This window comes from Palaemon carinicauda, chromosome 5 (assembly GCF_036898095.1).
Source record: "Palaemon carinicauda isolate YSFRI2023 chromosome 5, ASM3689809v2, whole genome shotgun sequence".
In the NCBI taxonomy this organism is placed as follows: domain Eukaryota; kingdom Metazoa; phylum Arthropoda; class Malacostraca; order Decapoda; family Palaemonidae; genus Palaemon; species Palaemon carinicauda.
The window spans coordinates 95,056,105-95,078,928 of record NC_090729.1 but is presented as its reverse complement, the minus strand read 5'-3'; the positions used below and the strand labels follow the sequence as shown (position 1 = coordinate 95,078,928).

Sequence of the window (22,824 nt, the reverse complement as noted above, 5' to 3'; positions counted from 1 at the left end):
GTTCCACCCTCTCTTCATTGGTCTTGATTCGTAACGCCAATTACGTCTGGGAGAACGATCAGGCGAAGACACAAACGTATCCGACACGCCTTTCCTACGGCGGTCAAGAGCAGCCTGGGAGATCGCAACAGGACTGTGTGAGGCGACGACTGACCGAGGATAAGCACCTCTCACCCCCTTTCGGCTTTCGACGTACCTTCTCCCTTGGTCCTGGGAGCTTGGTAGAGGTCTAGACCTAGGGGTATGACAGATTCGATCAGTCGCCACCTCCACTGCACTTTCACAAGCACTAATTTCACCTATACCCTTACCTTTAAAGGCCTCCAACTGTGCTTTAATGGCCTCCAATTCAGCAGCTAATTTAGCATACCCAGGGTCATCCGTAGGCACAGATCCTGTAGAAGGGGCAGGAGTCACTACATTTGGGGAAGGAATACCTTCCAAAGGGGTTACAAGCAAAGGGTCAATAGATAAATCTAAGCTAGGCTCACTAGCAGACTTTGACTTTGATTTAGCTCTTCTAACTCTATCAATCTCAAGTTTGCGCACATAGCGCTTCATAGCTAACCAATCATCATCACTTAAAACCTCGCATTCCTAGCACTTATTATCTAAAGCACATTCAAACCCCCTGCAACCCATACAGATAGTGTGAGGGTCAACCGAAACTTTCGGCAACCTCACCTTGCAAATATCATTCGCACAAACACGATAATGAAATTTCTCACTCATGATAATAAAGGAAAAAAGACAAAAAAACAAAAACAACACGATTGCCATATCCCAACACAGTGTACTTCACCAAAAACGAAGTCCAAAAAGGCGATGAAGGGAAAGCGATCCGAAAAAACTCTGAAAGGCGGACCAACGATGTTGTCGATCCGGCCCGCAGAGATAATCTGAGGAACAGAAAACGGGAATGATTCCAAGTACCACCCTGTAAGGGTTGTTAACCATCTAACCACACAGCCACCACAAGGCGGTTGCCGCGATTTTTTATTAAATTCTGCCGCAGTCGGAGACTCAGCTATATATATATAACTGCCAGGTAAGTTCTATTCATAAAAAATGGATTTTGAGCGAAGCGAAAAATCTATTTTTGGGGTGAGATGGCCATGTCGTCCTGATGGAAGTTCCTATAGGGTAGCTTCCTTGGGTATATTACAACTACGGCGATATTCCCAGAGAATTTACCTTAAGGTACCCAGAATTCTAACTCCTGGAGCGAATATCCCTAATAAAAGAACCAGGGATATCGCGAAATATCAGAGGACGTATTCTTGACACGCCACATGGCAATCTGCACCCCGAACAGAGATAACACTTCGAAGGGGTCAATTGGCAAGAAAACGAAAACGAAAAAGAAAAGGAGAGCCGCTCGCAAGGTATCTCTCCTCTCCCGTTTCGTAAGCGTGCATTGCGCCACTCACGGCGCCATCTGTATTCCTTGTGGCGATACACGAGGTGCTACAGATACTGTATGTAGGGAGGGGACCTACAGCTCTTTCATAGAAAGGGAAGGGCGGGTCCATCAGGACGACATGGCCATCTCACCCAAAAATAGATTTTTCGCTTCGCTCAAAATCCGTTTTTTGGGCTCAAGCCATGTCGTCCTGATGGAAGTACTGTATACCAGAGCATTACTGTATCTGTGGATTCTCAAAACGTGCCGTACTCCCCGGAGGTATTTCCCCGGTCGACTAGACCTAGAGACCTAAGATGTTACCGTTATACATCTTTTCAACTAACCATAAACCATGTTAGTGCTTCCTGCCCCCTACAGGGAAGAGTCCTACTAGACTCTGGAAAAGTCTCGAAGAGTACATATACCTGTGTATGAATAACAGACAAGCCAATATAGTGGTCTCACCCTATATCATGTAAAGCATAGTTTGTAAAGAACCACTGCGTCAATATGAAATATCGACGAGTTCTCCGTTCAATAGTGTATTGGACAAAGGTTTATATCCGAGTAGGAGGAAACTTGCATATCCGCCACCGTCCCCTTAGGGCATGGAGTCCTTCTGCTAAGGGAAAGCATAAACCAATGCAAAAATTGCTTGCATAAAGGAACAATCTATTAGAATTATCCCAGATAAATATACATAGTAAGAATGCTCAATTATTATCAATAAATTGACACAGGTGAAGGAGACGCAAGGTTCGCAAGAACTAGTTTATTGACAAACAATAAATAAAAAAGGTTAACAACAATTATATATACAGTATATAAGAGGAGGATAACCAAAAAATTTAGCATAAGCATGATAGTAAACAGAAACTTGTTTATCTGAAAGAAAAACATTAGCGCCACTTTTAACATACCGAGGTATCAAAGTTGTAAAAAGTCTGTATTACTAATCCGTCACATTAGCGTTAGAAACGCTCGGCACACATGTATGCACTTATGCTAGGTTCACCTTTGAAAGTGGAACAGTCAACGTGGGCAACCCGGTGCCGTCACACTTAGTTTGTAGAACAGTATGTAACTACACACTCACCCTAGAATTAATCGTCCCAATCAAATCCACTGTTCCTCGCAGAGTTAAACAGCAGGGTTAACGACGCAACCCACTGCTACCACAGACCTCTTTAGTTGCTCCACTTGCTTCGCATAGTGACGAAAGAACACTCTGGAAGACTTCCAGCCAGTGTATGAACGAAGATGTTCAAAATCCATACAATTAAAGAAATTTAAGGATGAGGCAACTTTCCTCGGATCGTGACCTGCGGGTGTACTGTCAGGATCCGCTCTGCGAATAAAATATGTGATTTTCACCCTGAGTTGTTTCAGTGATAAATTTGAGCCTGATGTTTCTCCCCTGAATAGTTGACCACCCTTGAAGTCTGAAGTTCTACGAAGATAGACCTTTAGGCATTCTACTGGACATAGAGATGCATCTTCTTTCAGAGGGCAGATTCTCCAGGGACCCCACCTGTTGGTGGGTAACTCGTTCTTGGCGAGAAACGTAGGATCCGGAAACAGGTTCAGCTCTCCCCCATCCAAGAACTGAACACGACCTTCCTCTCTCGAGAGGGCTGCAATCTCACTAACCCTGGCCCGGGACGCGAGTGCAAATAGGAAAATAACTTTTTGGGTCAAATCCTTTAACGAACACTCCTCATTGTTCAACAGTGAAGCGAAATGAAGAACTTTACCTAAAGACCATGAAATGGGCTTTGGAGGTGCTGAAGGTCTGAGCCTAGCACAGGCTTTCGGAATTTTATTAAAAATCTCGTTAGCGAGGTCGACCTGGAAGGCATATAGAATGGGTCTTGTCAAAGCAGATTTACACGTCAAAATCGTCTTAGCTGCCAACCCTTGACCATGGAGGTGGATGAAGAAAGATAAGCAGAAGTCCGTCGAGATCTCCTGCGGATTCTTCGCCTTGACAAAGGTCACCCATCTTCTCCAAGATGACTCATATTGCCTTCTAGTAGATTTGCACTTATATTCCTCTAGGAAGTCTATGCTGTCTTTCGAAATCCCGAAACCCTTTCTCACCGCTAGGGAGAGAAAATCATGAGCTGCAGGGTCCGGGTTTTCTGTAATGAAGCGCAGACAGTCGACTTCTGGACTCGCTGGGTCAGAACTGGATCTGGTAGCGGTAGAAACTTCAGCCGTAGTTCCAATGCCAGAGGGAACCACACACTGTTCGGCCACTTGTGAGCCACTATTGCCGCTACTCCCTTGAAGGATCTCAGTTTGTTGAGGACCCTCAACAGAAGGTTGTGAGGAGGGAACAGATAAATCCTGGACCATCTGTTCCAGTCAAGGGACATCGCGTCCACTGCTTCCGCCAAGGGGTCCTCGTACGGGGACACGTACAGGGGTAACTTCTTATTGTCTTTCGTCGCAAAGAGGTCTATCTGCAGTTCTGGGACTTGACTCAAGATGAAGGAGAATGACCCTGCGTCTAGGGACCATTCCGACTCTATCGGTGTGAACCTGGATAGAGCGTCCGCTGTCACATTGCGGACTCCTTGAAGGTGAACTGCCGACAGGTACCACTTCTTCTTTTCCGCCAGTCGAAAGATGGCCAACATCACCTGGTTGAGAGGTGGTGACCTCGATCCTTGTCGATTCAAGCATCTCACAATCACCTCGCTGTCCAGCACCAAACTTATGTGGATCGAGCGACGCGGGGAGACTTTCTTCAAGGTAAGGAGCACTGCCATAGCTTCCAGAAAGTTTATGTGAAATGTCTTGAATAGATTGGACCAAGTCCCTTGGGCCTTCTTCCGATGAGAATGACCTCCCCACCCCTCCTTCGAGGCGTCTGTGTGAATAGTCAACGAGGGGGGAGGTGGCTGAAGAAGTACCGACTTCTTTAGATGTCTGGCTTGGGACCAAGGCCTGAGAAGAGTACGTAGACGAAGCGGAACTGGTCTTCTCAGATCTCTTCGCGCATTTGATGCATAACTTCTCCAAACTCCGGTTGCAACCTTTAGCTGTGCTCTTAGCACCGGGTCTGTTACCGAAGCAAACTGGAGAGAACCCAGCACTCTCTCCTGTTCGCGTCTTGATATCCTTTCGGAATCCAGAAGTCTCTTGACAGAACCAGCTATCTCCTTCCTCTTCTTCGCCGGGATGGAGAATCGGTGTGACACTAGGTCCCAGTGGATTCCCAACCACTGGAACTTTTGAGATGGAGAAAGTCGAGACTTTTTTCTGTTGATCTTGAAGCCTAGATACTCTAGGAACTGGATCACCTGCAGGGAAGCTTGCAAGCATTCTGTCTTGGATGCTGCCCACACCAGCCAGTCATCCAGGTAGGCTACCACCTGGATTCCCTTTAGGCGTAATTGTTTGAGAGCTACGCTCGCAAGCTTCGTGAAGATCCTTGGGGCTATATTTAGCCCGAATGGCATGGCTCTGAAGGCGTATAGTCTTCGTTGTAGCTTGAACCCTAGGTAGGGGGAGAGTCGGCGATTGATTGGAACGTGCCAATAGGCGTCTGACAAATCTATGGAGACGGTAAATGCCCTCTTGGGCAGTACAGTAAGGTCCTTATGTGTTGCAGTGTTAGCATCTTGAACTTGCAGTTCACTATGAACTTGTTGAGTGGCGACAAGTCCAGAATGACTCTGAGTTTTTCCGAGTCCTTCTTGGGAACACAAAACAGCCTCCCTTGGAATTTGATGGACTTTACCCTTCGGATCACTTTTTTCTCCAACAGTTCTTGAATGTACTCCTCCAGAACAGGGGTGGAGTGTTGGAAAAATCGAGGGCACGGGGGTGGAGTGCTGTACCAGCTCCAACCCAGTCCATTCTTGAGTAGGCTGTGGGCCCAGGGATCGAAGGTCCACCGATCCCGAAAATTCTTAAGTCTCCCTCCTACCGGTATCATCTCACTTCGACTGCTGTCCTGAGGTCTTGCCTCCCTGACCGCGACCACCCCTGAATCTCCTTCCCCTTGAGGGGCACCTAGACGAGCCTCTGGCTGCTCCTCTAGGCTTTGCTCGAAAGGTAGTTGACTGCCCTTCGAACGTTGGGTTAAATGCCGGAGACTGCGTCGACACGGCTTGGGGTACCCATTGGAATGTGGTCGGGGTTTGTGCCACCATCTGGGGCACTGAAGGCATAGGCAATTGCTGTTGCTGTTGCTGTCTAAATGGCTTGGCTGGCCGAGAGGGTAGCCTAGTCCTCTTAGTCTTCCTCTTTGGTTGGGGACCCTCATCCGGGGAAGACTTTCTCTTGATAGACAGGCCCCACTTCGGGAGAAGTTTTCTATTCTCCGTGGCGGCCTTATCCACAACCTCCTTGACCGCTTCGTTAGGGAAAAGGTCTTTGCCCCAAATGTTGGAGGAGATTAGTTTCCTTGGCTCGTGCCTCACCGCAGCCGAGGCGAACACGAACTCCCTACAAGCTCTCCTCGCCTTGACGAAGCTGTAAAGATCCTTCGTCAGTGTGGCCAGATGAGTCTTGGCCACTACCATGAACATCTCATGGACCTTGGGGTCACTTGCCATTGTCTCAAGAGTGGTTTGAAGAGACATTGAGGCAGCCAGTCTTTCTTTCGTCTCGAGCTCCCTCCGCAAAAGAAAGTCAGACAGCTTAGGGAGGTTCTCACCAAACTGACGTCCGGCAATATCAACCTCCAACTTCCCGACTGAGAAGGTAAGATGGACGTCCTTCCAGTCCTTGTGGTCCTCTTCCTCTTCAATGTCTGGAGCCTGATCTTCATCCTGGTCTTCTGCCAGGAGGTCCTCTTCCAGACGCTCGGACACCTCCGACATCCTGTCGTACAACTGGATGTCCTGCAGGGCGACCGCGACTTCAGCATCCACCGGGATCTGAACTACGGGGATCTCCACTTGAGGCTGGGGAATCACTGCATCAGCTGATGCTCTGGGGAAAAGGTAAGCCCTCATCTTCTCACTTGGAAGATAAGGTCCAGAGGTGTTCTTCTGGAAACCCCTTACCCAGGTACGAAGCTTCTCCCTTGCTATATCCCTTGAGGGAATCAAAAGCCTCAGCAACCAGGTTAGTGCACACGGTACATACCTGTGGGTCCCAATACCGGAGATCACCTTTGGAGACTGCGCATACTGCGTGCCTCCTACACAACTCATGTCCGCAGAAGTTCTTGCTGTGGACGTTGCAGAAAACACTTCCGCACTTCGGATGGTCCTCCTGTAAAGAGAAGAAATTTCCATACGTGTCACTGGATATACATAGCTTAGCATAATAAAACAGAAAGGAAAGACACACACTTGTGTTTCCCGCACAGTCAATTGTTGCCACCTTCCAGATAATAAAATCGTATGGTTAATCTGTCCTAGAGCAACCAATGAAAAATTTCCAGAGGAAACAGGTGTAGCTCACACCTAAAGGATGATTTTAAAATACCGGAGTGTAGACAAGAAAGAACTCACTTTCTTTATCTGTAAGGCAACACCAAAGGGCTGTGCAAGATAACACAAAAATGTTAGAAAACACAGTGTTGTAACAATACTATACTATAGTTTTCTCCCTAAAGTATATACTATACTGAAGAATACTGGTACAGTATAGAAGGTAATGTGCCGGCCGGCACTCACCATAACTAGATCTAAAGTATACTACTTAAGAGCTATAAGGCGGCAGAACGCTGGTTCAAATGCATGTGCCGGCCAGCAGTAACTGCCGGCCGGCAACAGCAAGTGCCGGCCGGCAATGACTGCCGGCCGGCAACTACACAAGGTAGCACCCGGCTGCCGGCCACCACTCGTAGCGACCAGCAAACAATGGCGTGATAATAGCCGGCCGGCAAAGGTATACAACCGATGCCGGCCGGCAGCAAAAGAACCAGAGAACTCCGACTGCCCGGCTGCCGGCCACTTAGGCCGGCAGCCGGCTAGGGTACAACACTAGAAGAAAACAGAATGGATGCCGGGATAAGAGACTGTACTACCTCAAAGCCCGGCAACCCGAAAGAGTGCACATAAGGAAGGGGAGAATATAATTCAGGCTTCCTGACCAATGCCACCTGGCTCTACAGACAAACATGGATGAGGGATCAAGAGAGGTCCGGGCAGCACTCAAAGCAGAAGACCTTTGCCGGCCGGCAAGGGACTGAGTCAACTCCACATCCTAACCTATGCTAGGTACAGATGTAGAATGACGGACAGTAATGTAACGGCTAGGCCATTACAGAGGAAAGAGGGGGAAGGGACGAAGAGGGTCCTACCAACCTTGCTTTAGTAATGAATCACCCGCAGCCAAGAAAACTCGTCTTAGCCTAAGGGAGATCCGAGGAGGGAGGCCAGCAATACTTGCCAACCCCCACGGAACCAAAGCAAGGAAGGTGTTGCTATTCCCAGAAAAAGGATCTTATCCTCGACACCGAGAACAGCAACATTGGACTAGTCTGCTAGATCACAAGAAGAAGGAATCATCTCGTACAGAAACCTTCGAAAGTGACCTAAAGAGGCTATGCCTCCTATGTCTGTGTCAGTCTAGCGAGGGAGTCTCAACCACAAGCCAGACATAAACAGACTCAGACTAAGAACTCTGATGTTCTGCCCCCTCTCTGAAGCCAGACTTACTGGAAACAGGAAGGAACAGCAACACCCCAATATAGTTATATCGAAAGTTAATTCAGATAAACCACTAGGGTTAAGCCCAAGGCTTAAGCAGAGGGAAAGGGATTGCACACCTTCTCCGAAGAAAAGAGAGCAACCGGGGAGTGTGAGAAAGTATACTAAGGCCCCATAGGCAACTTAGCCTAGGCGCCAAGAGAATCGATTACCTAAATCACCGAAACTCACTCGTATACTATCTTGGAAGAAATCAATATAATCTTAAATGTATAAAACTGCCTAAAGCTTCAATAAAATTTTAAAACACTCGGAAATCTGAATATCATGCAGGAAAGTACTAGGGCCAAACGACTAGGCAACACGGTCTAGCGTAGGCCAGAATCGGCGAATCCTTCCCCAAGACAAATAATACTAAAAGCATCATATAAAGAAATCCTATGTAACGCTAAACAGCTAAAATTATTAAAGCGAAACAGCCGGGAACGTCGCTCTGGCTAACTAAATAACTCATACCTAGCGAGCGACAGCGTCCAGGACGCCTCCGGTAGGCAACAGCTCTTGTAACAAAGCTATTACTATTAATCACTTTAAAAATTACCAAGAGCCTACATTTATACATAAAAGAAATAATACTCAACTTATCAGAGGTAGAAGAAGTTGGAGAAAGCATAATAAATCGATTAAATCCAAGAATTTGCGAGAAACACAGGGAAAAAACACAGAGTTGTTAAGCTACACAAAAAGGAATACAGATGGCGCCAGAATCGGCGCAATGCACGCTTACGAAACGGGAGAGGAGAGATACCTTGCGAGCGGCTCTCCTTTTCTTTCTCGTTTTCGTTTTCTTGCCAATTGACCCCTTCGAAGTGTTATCTCTGTTCGGGGTGCAGATTGCCATGTGGCGTGTTAAGAATACGTCCTCTGATATTTCGCGATATCCCTGGTTCTTTTATTAGGGATATTCGCTCCAGGAGTTAGAATTCTGGGTACCTTAAGGTAAATTCTCTGGGAATATCGCCGTAGTTGTAATATACCCAAGGAAGCTACCCTATAGGAACTTCCATCAGGACGACATGGCTTGAGCCCAAAAAACCTATTTTATATGAAATGGGGCTATTTTTTTTGTTTAAAATTTACATTTATGTACGTAAAACAACTCTCTCTCTCTCTCTCTCTCTCTCTCTCTCTCTCTCTCTCTCTCTCTCTCTCTCTCTCTCTCTCTCTCTTAAATTGTTTTCCTGCTTTGCTACGTATGTATGATTTTATATAGATACGGTAAATAATATTTGTAATAACATATTTTCTAAAAGCTTTTAATGTAATATCATTATTCATCACTTTCATCATGCGAGTTAAATACCTTCGTTTGTTTACTGAGCGTGGTTGTTTACTGAGCGTACTTTATGACGCCGTCGTTTCAGGCGGCGTCATTAAGAAAAACATTTCATTTGGAAGTCCTAAGAAAAATTAAGTAAAACATTGGTAATAACAAAATCCACATACTGTACTGAATAATCAATATAATCGATGCAAAAACCAACCTATACACAGATGTGTAAATGCGTTTGTTTCTTCATTATGATCAGAGATAAACTAAACAAAACATTGGATGCCATTTTTTATCGTGCTTTTTGGCGTGTTTAGGAAACGCATGATATAAAATCGCCTTTAATATTTGTGCCTGTTTTAGTTTAGGGTACTGTAGTACATGCATTAAGTGTTCTGTACATTAAAGGGTAGTTTGTTAACAGTACTACGTACAAGGGAAGGTTTTAAAAGTCCGAATATACATGTTAAATAAATACGTAAATATGGTGTCACTACTTCGCGGATTTTCACCTATCGCGGTCGGGTCTGGAACCTATCTACCGCAATAAACGAGGGCTCACTGTAGATGGGAAAGGCAGCGAATGCAAGTGGTCGCCTGACATCACCATCTGCAAAAATGATCTCAACAGGAAAATTGCTCCTGAGACTCGTTGTGCCCTGGGCAGTGACCGCAAGCTTCAGCAGGACCACCATGGAGATGGGCGTCGTACTCATGGACGTGAAAAGCACTCATCAGCTGAAGGAGGTACTCGGTGTAGCAAACTAGCATACCCCCAGCCTGCTGAGAAGACTCAGACAGAGGGCGGGCATTATAAGCTACGAGCTGTGAAACGTGACTGATACCAGTTTCTGGGTTCTCCTCAAAAAGATAGACCTACTGGTACTTGTCCTGCAACTGTTCTCGTTCGTACACCAGAGCAGTAGGAACAAAGAGCTAGGAGATGTAGAAAGTGCTACAGCTATGGGCAAGAGAGCTCTATCGGCACATTACCTCCAGGGTCTTGGAGGAGAAGACCATGGTTAACCCCTGGGGAGGCAGGTGCACACTCCTGCTGTGTCCCCAACTGTAACACCCTCAAGATGCAAAGAGAGCTGCAGCCAAAAGCACAAGAACTTTAATGGAGTATTACCTGCCGAGTCTGTGCCTCTAATGGCAACTCCCTTATAAGCAATTCCTTAATGGGGAGACCCGTGAGCCCCAAGGAAGGCAGAAGTTGACGGAAGCAGCAACGAGACTCCCCGGAGGAGGACACTGTTGCTTTGCTAAGGAAAGCAATGGTGTCCACCCCTACGGGTTGTCCCAGGGTCAGTTGTTGGAAGATGAACGAGCAGAAACAATGCCAAGTCAAGGCCAGTCTATTAAGGGCTATCAGGAGAGAGAGAGACGGAATGTCAATTCACCCCATAGCCAAAATAAAAAGTGAAGGCATTTCACTAATGTGTGTATGTGTGTGTGAGCAGGCTACATAACCACGCTAACTAGCGGTGGGCAGTTTTACCTTGCGAAAAAGTTTCTTGGCTAGTTTTCAGCATTCGCCAAAATACTATCCACTGTAGAGTAAAGAGCGAAAGGGTTTGTATTCGTGTCAGAACAATTAAATATTATATAGATTTCTGAACAGCGAAGACATAACTCATGAAGACGAAGACCTAACTGTATCAAATAAAAGAAAAAACTCTAAAGCTTCTTCGGCATCAGTTTTAAGTACTGTATCACCAATGCTGATCCTTAAGAATCATTCTTAACCACCTTCTTCATTTTGTTGTCAAGCTCAACCCATTGCATAGGGAACCCCACATCATGCATCGTCACAAAGGGATGACTGCATACAGTAATGACCTCTGTAAAAAACTGATGGTGGGGATCAACAGCAGGTGTTAACAAAAACTAAGCACACTTCTCACCAGGTTTACCTGAACACAGCTGCATGTCTATGTTCTTCTTCCTTTTTATTGAAAAGATACAGAAGAAAAATTACAATAGCCAAATTTGAGAGGCAGCAAAAGAATATATATTGTTTGCAGCCAAAATCTAAAGTGAGTGGTTAGCTGATTGACAGATGGGCACTGCTTACCCACCACCCGCCAGTAGTTATAACTACAGTGATAGCTCTTGATACGATGTTTCTGCATGTGAAAATTTCATGATGCAAAATGAGATGTGAAGATTTTTCCAACTCATATTGATCAATATCTATCCCATCATGCATCTATGCATCGGTGTTCCTCGACCATTTCATTTGGGCAGCACTATCGTTCACATTGAATTCTTGGTGATTTTGCTTTTGTGCTTTTAGTTACTCTACTGTATCGTGTTGCATTATTCAACTCATTCGTTATTAGCCATGGGTCCCAAGAATGTTGCTGGTGCGCAGGGAAAGAAGAAGTGGATACTTTCAATGGAGACAAAGCTTGAGTGTTAATGTTAAGTGTTAATGTTTTCTGCCACTTGATTGATTATTTTTGCCATTTGTCCTCCTCCTCTGCTGCCCTGCCACTTTGGGTTACAGGCATTGCCTCACTCCAAAGGTAAGGCTCCACTTTTTTTTTCCTGCATGTTCCATTTATTAATGCATTACTGTATGCTTTAATATGGAGTTTTTATGATAAAACAAAGTTTTATGAATACTTACCTGGCAGTTATATATATATAGCTGATATCTCTAAATCGGCAGAATTTTCAAAACGAGGCAACCGCCTTGTGGTGGTTGGGAGGTAGGTGGTAACACCCGTCACAGGGTGGTCCAAGGAATCATTCCCGTGTCCAAGACTTCAGTTCATCTATGCCTGACCTGTCTCCTGAGGGGAGGTGGGTGGGCCTTAGAACATATATATAACTGCCAGGTAAGTATTCATAAAACTTTGTTTTATCATAAAAACTCCATTTTTATGAATAGTACTTACCTGGCAGTTATATATATATAGCTGATTCACACATTTGGAGGAGGGAAACAGACAGTAAACATCGTTGGGGAAACAACAAAAGAGTTGTAGGAGATAAAAACACCTTGATTCCTTGCCTGCTAAGGTAGCTGATTCAAAGGTACAGCCTTTAGAGTGGCTTTCCCTTAGGAGAGTTTATCCAGGAGTAAGCCTGCAAAGCTGCAAAAAACTCAATCGAGTCTGTCAAAGGGATAAGACCAACAACTTGACTAGACTTCAGAAACTACCTTCGCCCCATATAATAAAAACTGCAACCTTACTCAAACTAACCACCTAACCCTGCACCACAAGACTAAGTCCACAGACCATCATAAAAACACAAACCCTCATACATGCATATAAACCAAGGTTGAGTGGGGTTATTAACTCCTTTGCCTAATACAGAAACCGCAGCTATGTATGGGCCCAAGGTATAGCACTTGCCAAAGTCTACTCTCACCTCTCTAAGTTAATGAGAAGCGAAGACAGAGTTGCTCCTCCAGAAAATAGCATCCATGAATAGCCTAACTAACATATATTCCTGATATGCCAGAGAGGTAGCAATGGCTCTCACTTCGTGAGCCCGTAATTTCAACAGGGCGAAGTGTTCCTCCTCACATAAGAGGTGGGCTTCCCTAATTTTCTCCCTCAGGAAAAAGGACAAAGCATACTTAGACAGGGGTTTTTGGCGGACCTTTCACTGAACACCATAACAAGTTGGATGCACAGCTTACGTTCATAGTGTGAGCCAAAAAAACTTTGAGGGACCTAACTGGGCAGAGGAGTCTTTCCTTCTCTCGACCAATTAGGTTCGTGAGGTTAATGACATCAAACGTCGTAGGACAGGGTTACGAAGGGTTCTCGCTCTTTACGAGAAAGATGAACCTTAAGCCACAAACTGCCCTATCCTAATTGAAGTTCACCCTCTTCCCAATCGCCTGGACTTCGCTGACCTCTTGGCATTCACTAGAGTCATAAGGGAGAGGGTTTTCTTTGCTACAACCCGAAGAGAGGCTAGCGAGATAGGTTCAAATTTCTTGGAGCACAGAAACTTAAACACCATATCCAGGTTTAAGAGTACCTATTACGTCGTCTGAAAAGACCCAATGAGGTCCTGCAAACCTTGATTTTGGGACAACTCTAGGCCTCTATGCCTAAAGATGGCAGAGAGCATACTGCTGTATCCATTGATGGTAGATACAGCCAGCTTAGCATCCTGTCTGAGGTACAAGAAGAAGTCTGCAATCTGGCTCAGAAAGGTAGTGGATGAGGAAACTTGTGCCGCCTGCACCAAGCTCTAAAGGTCTCCCACCTAGATCGGTAGACTCTTTGTGAAGAGATCCTCCTTGCTCTGGCGATAGATTTCGTCGCTTGTGCCGAAAAGCCTCGAGATCTGACAAGCTTCTAGTCAGTCTGAAGGAAGTCAGTTGAGAGCAAGGGGGGTAAGATGATACCTCTCGAAGAGGGGCTGTTTGAGAAGATCTGGACTTGCCGAAGTCTTCTTGGGAAGTCTATCAACATGCTCATCACTTCCGAAAACCATTCCCTAGCAGGCCAGAATGGAGCCGCTAGGATCATTCGCCCGAATCGAGGAAAGCGAATTTCCTGAAGACCAGATTGATGATCTCGAACGGGGGCAACGCAAACATGTCCACCCCCGTCCAATCCATCAGGAAGGAGTCCACTGCTACAGCTTCCTCGTCCGGGACTAGGGAGCAGCAGTAGGGGATCCTCTTCTTCCAGTTGGAGGCAAAAAGGTCTGTTACAGGTCTGCCCCACAACATCCAGAGACTGACAGACTTGCGGGTTGAGAGACCATTCTGAGGGAAAAACAAGTCTCTTCCTGCTGAGCATGTTTGCCCCGATGTTTCTTGCCCTAGAACAAACCTCCTTTCTAGATCCAAGAAATAAGAACGAAGGCGTCCTTGATCTCGACACACGATTCGACTAGTGTCATCACAAAGTCCTAGATTCTCATGTTCAAAGTCATGCCTCATGCTAGAACTTCGACGTCGAGCGTCCTGAAAGACGAGGCGCCGATCGTCCTGTAAGACGTGGCGCCGATAGTCCTGTAAGACGTGGTGCCAAAAGTCCTGTAAGACATGGAGCCGAGAGGTTAACAGAGCGAGATGTTAGCAGAGCGAGAGGTTAACAGAGCGAGACGCTGAACGTTCTAAAAGACAAGGTGCTGAGCGTCCTGGTGTCAGAAGAGACTCTTCTTGTTGACAGGAAGACCTAATTATTCGATAGGCTCAACGTTATCTAAAAATCCAGATACAGGGATGCTCTGATTTCTCCAGAGAGCAGTATTCCGCTACATAAAGCAAAAGTTACGTGAACATGAGAGGGGCGGAGCTGAGACCAAAACACACGCCCGAAACTGACCCATTCTACACCCGTTCTTCCTTGTAAACAAACCTCAGATAAAGTTTGATTGCATAGCCTGCCACTTAGACTCCTCTCTAGAACTGGGAGAGAGAATCGTTGTAGCTAAAAACTAAAGGAGGTTTCCCTATAAAAGGAAAAAGTAATCCTCCTTCAGAAGAAGTACTGACCAAAGGTCTGCTCCCCTCTTCTCCAAAGATTTTGATGTCTCCACGGAGGACTTTGACTTCTGAACGAAGGCGTAAAGAGCATTTACGTCCAGGACCGGACAAAAGACTCCTTATCGGAGTAACTAACAAAGGAAGATTCACTAGGAAAAAGATTTCGCATCCATCCCAGTAAAAACACGAACCAAAGGTCTGCTCCTCTCCTCTCCCAGGCTCGCCAGAAGTAGCAAAGTCTGGCTCTTACTGTTGTTAGTCATCAAAGGTTTCTGTTTTAAGAAACAAAAATTAATATATTCATAAAGCTCCATTAATGACCACGTGAAAACTCAGAGGGTGGGGAACATGGAGCAACAGAACTTAGGATCCTCTCCTTCTGTTAACCTCAAACAATTCAACAGGAGAAAAGTGATCACTAAAGTCATCCTTGACAAAGATCTTATAAGACGTGGCGTCGCCCTGAAAGAACAAGGCGGCGATCGTCCTATCATCCTGAAAGACGAGGCTGCCCTCGTCCCGAAAGACGAGGCTGCCCACGTCCCGAAAGACGAGGCTGCCCTCGCCCCGAAAGACGAGGCTGCCCACGTCCCGAAAGACGAGGCTGCACTCGCCCCGAAAGACGAGGCTGCCCTCGCCCCGAAAGACGAGGCTGCCCTCGCCCCGAAAGACGAGGCTGCCCTCGCCCCGAAAGACGAGGCTGCCCTCGCCCCGAAAGACGAGGCTGCACTCGCCCCGAAAGACGAGGCTGCCCTCGCCCCGAAAGACGAGGCTGCACTCGCCCCGAAAGACGAGGCTGCACTCGCCCCGAAAGACGAGGCTGCACTCGCCCCGAAAGACGAGGCTGCACTCGCCCCGAAAGACGAGGCTGCACTCGCCCCGAAAGACGAGGCTGCACTCGCCCCGAAAGACGAGGCTGCACTCGCCCCGAAAGACGAGGCTGCACTCGCCCCGAAAGACGAGGCTGCACTCGCCCCGAAAGACGAGGCTGCACTCGCCCCGAAAGACGAGGCTGCACTCGCCCCGAAAGACGAGGCTGCACTCGCCCCGAAAGACGAGGCTGCACTCGCCCCGAAAGACGAGGCTGCACTCGCCCCGAAAGACGAGGCTGCACTCGCCCCGAAAGACGAGGCTGCACTCGCCCCGAAAGACGAGGCTGCACTCGCCCCGAAAGACGAGGCTGCACTCGCCCCGAAAGACGAGGCTGCACTCGCCCCGAAAGACGAGGCTGCACTCGCCCCGAAAGACGAGGCTGCACTCGCCCCGAAAGACGAGGCTGCACTCGCCCCGAAAGACGAGGCTGCACTCGCCCCGAAAGACGAGGCTGCACTCGCCCCGAAAGACGAGGCTGCACTCGCCCCGAAAGACGAGGCTGCACTCGCCCCGAAAGACGAGGCTGCACTCGCCCCGAAAGACGAGGCTGCACTCGCCCCGAAAGACGAGGCTGCACTCGCCCCGAAAGACGAGGCTGCACTCGCCCCGAAAGACGAGGCTGCACTCGCCCCGAAAGACGAGGCTGCACTCGCCCCGAAAGACGAGGCTGCACTCGCCCCGAAAGACGAGGCTGCACTCGCCCCGAAAGACGAGGCTGCACTCGCCCCGAAAGACGAGGCTGCACTCGCCCCGAAAGACGAGGCTGCACTCGCCCCGAAAGACGAGGCTGCACTCGCCCCGAAAGACGAGGCTGCACTCGCCCCGAAAGACGAGGCTGCACTCGCCCCGAAAGACGAGGCTGCACTCGCCCCGAAAGACGAGGCTGCACTCGCCCCGAAAGACGAGGCTGCACTCGCCCCGAAAGACGAGGCTGCACTCGCCCCGAAAGACGAGGCTGCACTCGCCCCGAAAGACGAGGCTGCACTCGCCCCGAAAGACGAGGCTGCACTCGCCCCGAAAGACGAGGCTGCACTCGCCCCGAAAGACGAGGCTGCACTCGCCCCGAAAGACGAGGCTGCACTCGCCCCGAAAGACGAGGCTGCACTCGCCCCGAAAGACGAGGCTGCACTCGCCCCGAAAGACGAGGCTGCACTCGCCCCGAAAGACGAGGCTGCACTCGCCCCGAAAGACGAGGCTGCACTCGCCCCGAAAGACGAGGCTGCACTCGCCCCGAAAGACGAGGCTGCACTCGCCCCGAAAGACGAGGCTGCACTCGCCCCGAAAGACGAGGCTGCACTCGCCCCGAAAGACGAGGCTGCACTCGCCCCGAAAGACGAGGCTGCACTCGCCCCGAAAGACGAGGCTGCACTCGCCCCGAAAGACGAGGCTGCACTCGCCCCGAAAGACGAGGCTGCACTCGCCCCGAAAGACGAGGCTGCACTCGCCCCGAAAGACGAGGCTGCACTCGCCCCGAAAGACGAGGCTGCACTCGCCCCGAAAGACGAGGCTGCACTCGCCCCGAAAGACGAGGCTGCACTCGCCCCGAAAGACGAGGCTGCACTCGCCCCGAAAGACGAGGCTGCACTCGCCCCGAAAGACGAGGCTGCACTCGCCCCGAAAGACGAGGCTGCACTCGCCCCGAAAGACGAGGCTGCACTCGCCCCGAAAGACGAGGCTGCACTCGCCCCGAAAGACGAGGCTGCACTCGCCCCGAAAGACGAGGCTGCACTCGCCCCGAAAGACGAGGCTGCACTCGCCCCGAAAGACGAGGCTGCACTCGCCCCGAAAGACGAGGCTGCACTCGCCCCGAAAGACGAGGCTGCACTCGCCCCGAAAGACGAGGCTGCACTCGCCCCGAAAGACGAGGCTGCACTCGCCCCGAAAGACGAGGCTGCACTCGCCCCGAAAGACGAGGCTGCACTCGCCCCGAAAGACGAGGCTGCACTCGCCCCGAAAGACGAGGCTGCACTCGCCCCGAAAGACGAGGCTGCACTCGCCCCGAAAGACGAGGCTGCACTCGCCCCGAAAGACGAGGCTGCACTCGCCCCGAAAGACGAGGCTGCACTCGCCCCGAAAGACGAGGCTGCACTCGCCCCGAAAGACGAGGCTGCACTCGCCCCGAAAGACGAGGCTGCACTCGCCCCGAAAGACGAGGCTGCACTCGCCCCGAAAGACGAGGCCGCACTCGCCCCGAAAGACGAGGCTGCACTCGCCCCGAAAGACGAGGCTGCACTCGCCCCGAAAGACGAGGCTGCATTCGTCCCGAAAGACGAGGCCGCACTCGCCCCGAAAGACGAGGCTGCATTCGCCCCGAAAGACGAGGCTGCATTCGTCCCGAAAGACGAGGCAGCATTCGCCCTGAAAGACGAGGCTGCATTCGCCCCGAAAGACGAGGCTGCATTCGTCCTGAAAGACGAGGCAGCATTCGCCCAGAAAGACGAGGCTGCATTAGTCCCGAAAGACGAGGCTGCATTAGTCCTGAAAGACGAGGCAGCATTCGCCCTGAAAGACGAGGCTGCATTCGCCCTGAAAGACGAGGCTGCATTCGTCCTGAAAGACGAGGCAGCATTCGCCCTGAAAGACGAGGCTGCATTCGTCCTGAAAGACGAGGCAGCATTCGCCCTGAAAGACGAGGCAGCATTAGTCCTGAAAGACGAGGCAGCATTAGTCCTGAAAGACGAGGCAGCATTCGCCCTGAAAGACGAGGCTGCATTCGCCCTGAAAGACGAGGCAGCATTCGCCCTGAAAGACGAGGCAGCATTCGTCCTGAAAGACGAGGCAGCATTCGTCCTGAAAGACGAGGCTGCATTCGCCCTGAAAGACGAGGCTGCATTTGCCCTGAAAGGCGAGGCTGCATTCGTCCTGAAAGACGAGGCAGCATTTGCCCTGAAAGACGAAGCTGCATTAGCCCTGAAAGACGAGGCTGCATTCGTCCTGACAGACGAGGCAGCATTCGCCCTGAAAGACGAGGCTGCATTAGTCCTGAAAGACGAGGCAGCATTCGTCCTGAAAGGCGAGGCTGCATTCGCCCTGAAAGAGGAGGCTGCATTTGCCCTGAAAGACGAGGCTGCATTCGTCCTGTCTTGAAAGACTTAGCGCCGAGCGTTAAGGCAAAATGAATTTCATTATGCCGCTCGGCGCGTTCGGTTCCGACCAGAGGGTTCATAAGGCCGACTGGCGCTCTGGAACAAAAACCGAGTCAATGATGGTTTGTAAGCATTGATATTAGCAGCGAATATCTATGACTTAAAGTATTGCCATTACTGTAAAATCAAAAGTGATGCAATGCAAAACTCTAAAATCAGTGTAAGAATCTTAACGTTCAACGCTCTTTGCTTTCCCATGGCAAGGGCGAGCATTCTTGGGAAAGTTAACATGAACGCTCGCGAGGGCGTTTGCTCGTGAGCTAACGCCTCTCGTTTCCTTTCGCCGATCGACGTTCCTTCTCCCATGGGCCGGGGAGCTTGGAAGAGGTCTAAGGCTAGGAAAACAACGTCCCTGTGCTGAAAGAATCCAATGCCTAATTTAGCACTGAAAACTTGCACTATTAAACTCTTACACAAAAAACCATAATTAGTCCTGCCCGTTGTGAGAGAACTTATTCTTCTGCCATGGGCTTGAATGAGAAAGCAAAATCGTCTCTAGTACTTGCTATATAAACTGTAACAAAAATATTTTTATAAAATATTAAACTGACATTTCCATAATAAAAACTTTCAAACATACTTACCCGGCAGTCACAAAAAGAAAAAACCACCGGGCAAGAGTTGAGATTAAAAATAGATGTTGAAGACACTCACCCAGTAGTTACATATAACCGCCGGTAAAATTAAATGTCATAAATACCTACCCGGTAGTTACATACAAACGCCGGGAAAGTTATACGTTAAAGATTAAAATGAACAGAAAAAAGGGAAAACAAATGTAATCCACAATTAATTCAAAGGGTTTTCAAAAACAAGCGAGTTGTAATGATAAAAAGAACAGATATAGCAATAACGTATCTATATATATAAATGTAAACAATAGGAACATATAAATGAAAATGCTACTAAAACTAGAATTCCCATATAGTTGTTGTTGGAGAATAATAGCCAACACTTTAATTCCCATATCGAAAAAAGAACGCTACCAAGGCATGTTGGGACTGCACCGAAAGTAACGAGAACTAACAGCGTAAATTAACCATACGCTAGTTCTATTTAATTATGAAATTAGATCGATGATTTAAAGAACGAATACCAAATGGACAAATATTTCTTTAAAAATTTTACATTGAAAGTTAAAAAACTTATATAAGTGGAATTCCTCCCATTCTTTACATAAAACAAATAAAGAGAATTTGCAAGACATACATGAAGATTACGTCACACGACTGTGACGTCATAGAGTTGCCGGAACGTATTTCCGTCATCAGGATTAAAAACTTTGCACCTAAAATATAGTGCACAAACAAAACCTCTGCATACAAACTGTGAGGATCAACCGACACTTTCGGTAACCTCACCTTGCATATATCACTCGCACAAACACGAAAATTAAGTTATCACTCATGATAAACAAAGTAAATAATAATAATAAAACACGATTGCCAAAACCCTAAATCAGTGTACTTCACCAAACGAAGTCCAAAAAAGCGAAGAAGGGAAAATGATTCGAAAACTGTCAATGGTGGACCGACGATGTTTTCGATCCAGCCGGCAGAGATGAACTGAAGTCTTGGACACGGGAATGATTCCTTGGACCACCCTGTGACGGGTGTTACCACCTACCTCCCAACCACCACAAGGCGGTTGCCTCGTTTTGAAAAATTCTGCCGATTTAGAGATATCAGCTATATATATATAACTGCCAGGTAAGTACTATTCATAGAATATACACTTAATTTATACTATTAACAGTTAGGTTATGTATTGAATGATCCAAATAGCTGCATTTCATTGTTTAGTAAAGTTTAGCCTTATTATAAAATTTAATGTGTTTTTTTTTGTAGGGTTTGGAATGAATTAGGTAATTTACATGTAAAATGTGACTAATCATACAAAAAAATCCAAACACAAAATCCACTCCCGAACCAATTACTTTTGTATCTAGGGACATTACTGTACCACAGTAAATTTTTAACGGACGTTACAGCTTTGCTAAAAACATACTCATATTAAAGAATAATGGTTTATATTCATGTTAAAACAACGATGGTTTGTATTATGTAGAAACAAATAAGAATTATTCATCCTTTAAGTGTATTAAAAAATTATACTAGCTAACATTGAGAATACGATTATTGCTCTGCGATAGGGTCCACTCACATTTAGACTTTTCCCATAGAGTGCTAATTCATTCAAAAACTGGTTTGCACTCAAGAGCATACAGTTAGGGATGAGTGCAGCTAGGGGAAGTACTAATAAGTAAGTGATTACTGTAATATACTAGAATGTTCCCTATTCAAAAACATACAGCTTCGGTAGAATTTGTACTCACAGTTATTGCAATACATAGAGATTCTATTATACTTACCAGTATCATATAATGTCCTAGGTGGTGGTTTGTGTGTTAAACGGCCTTCTTGCTCACCAGCAGCCACAGCAAACTCAATCAACTCACAGCTATTAACACGCATCTTCTACTCATTTAAAAGTTGTTGCACATGATCTCTAACCCTGTTAAAAGAATGTTTTTTTTTTTATTCTTTGCCATTCAAAAATATCAAGGAACAATCATTCAATTACTAATGAAGTTCCATAAAAAAAGATAAAAGAATATGATACCAGAAAGAAAGTTAAAAAAATATGATATCTGAAAGAAAGTTTAAAACAAAGTCACTAACTTCTAACATATACCTCTCTTTGGTGGAAGAAGATGAAAGACAAAATAAAAAACCTAATAACCTTCAATCACATAATTACGAAACTATTATACTACTGTATTTCACTTAGTATTCAACCTCATCCTTGAGTACCAAGATTCATAACACCAAAATATTCTATGCTAAATAACTTTTGTTCCGTAACTGGAATACAAACCATGCTATTTAATAGGGGCATTACTTTCGGCGTAGCTGAAATGACGAGCCATTAATTCTTAACGAGGGTTTAATACCCACACCGCTAGTTAGTGGGGGTAGGGATGGGTAGCTTGCTACCCCCCCCCCCCCCCCTCAAACACCTGTGCTTGAGCTGACTTTGCTCTCGGCTTGGATGGTGGTCGGACGTGTCCGCTCTCATCCTCGCCGTCATATTGGCAGCCATTTAATTGCTTTTGTTCTTTTCTTTTTATAGTTTCTGTATATGTGAAGTTGGCCTCTGCAATCACGCGCACCTGCCCTGGGTTTCCCGACCGCCCCTGTGGAACATTCATGTCGGCGGTCAAGACTAATCTTCACGCCCTTTGTCCTTCTTGTACGGGCCAACAGTGTGATAGTAACAAGTGTAGGGAGTGATCTGCCTCCCAGTGAGAGAGGTTTTCGCGACGACGGAAGAAGTCCAAACAGGATATTTCTCCTTCGAAGGTTACTTTGAAAGGAGAAAAACCCAAGGCCTCTTCTTCCGTTGCCCAAACCTCCTCCTAAGCTCCCACTCAGTCAGTCTCTTTCGAGAGACTGTCGAGTGGTAGCGTAGACAGATGTATTGTTAACCAACCTCAGGTCTCGAGAGATGACGTTGCTTCCCCTAGCGAAGCAACTCCACCTCTCCCCCTGGGGGATGATATGTCACTAACCTTCTTATTTCAGCTTTGGTCCTCCTTGGGGCTTACGAGTTCGCCTTCCAAGGAGGTTTTGCTTAACTACATCCGATTGGGTGCTGCTGTCAAGCAATCGTCGTCACCGTAAGAGATTGATCCTCTATCTCTTGTCGACGTTGTGGTGTCAGAGGTACCCAATGCGGTCCCACCCATCTCCTCTACCAGTCCAAACTCTACAGTAGCTGACGGCTTAGTTTCTCCCGTTCCTGGTGAACCTATGAGGGGGAAACTAAGTCCATCGTCAGTCTCTCCTGCTAGTGTTTCTCCCCCTCGAGGGAGTTCACTTACAGAGACTCCTCTTCGGAAGACTGCAGAAGGTCAACTTCCTGATCCAACGGCCACCAGAGGGCGCATTCGTCGGAAGGCCCTCTTCACCATAGAGGTCTTC

General features: G+C 47.5%; 1 protein-coding gene across 8 annotated transcripts in view; it reads right to left on the bottom strand.

The window, feature by feature from the left end:
- LOC137641374 (sesquipedalian-1-like) overlaps positions 1-22,824 on the bottom strand; it is an 893,367-nt gene that overhangs the window by 732,263 nt on the left and 138,280 nt on the right. For all 8 annotated transcript variants that reach the window (XM_068373872.1, XM_068373871.1, XM_068373873.1 and 5 more), the window contains one exon: positions 21,213-21,355. In XM_068373872.1, coding sequence (XP_068229973.1) covers positions 21,213-21,315 — 103 coding nt within the window. In that variant the 5' untranslated portion in view covers positions 21,316-21,355. The remainder of the gene's footprint in view (positions 1-21,212; positions 21,356-22,824) is intronic.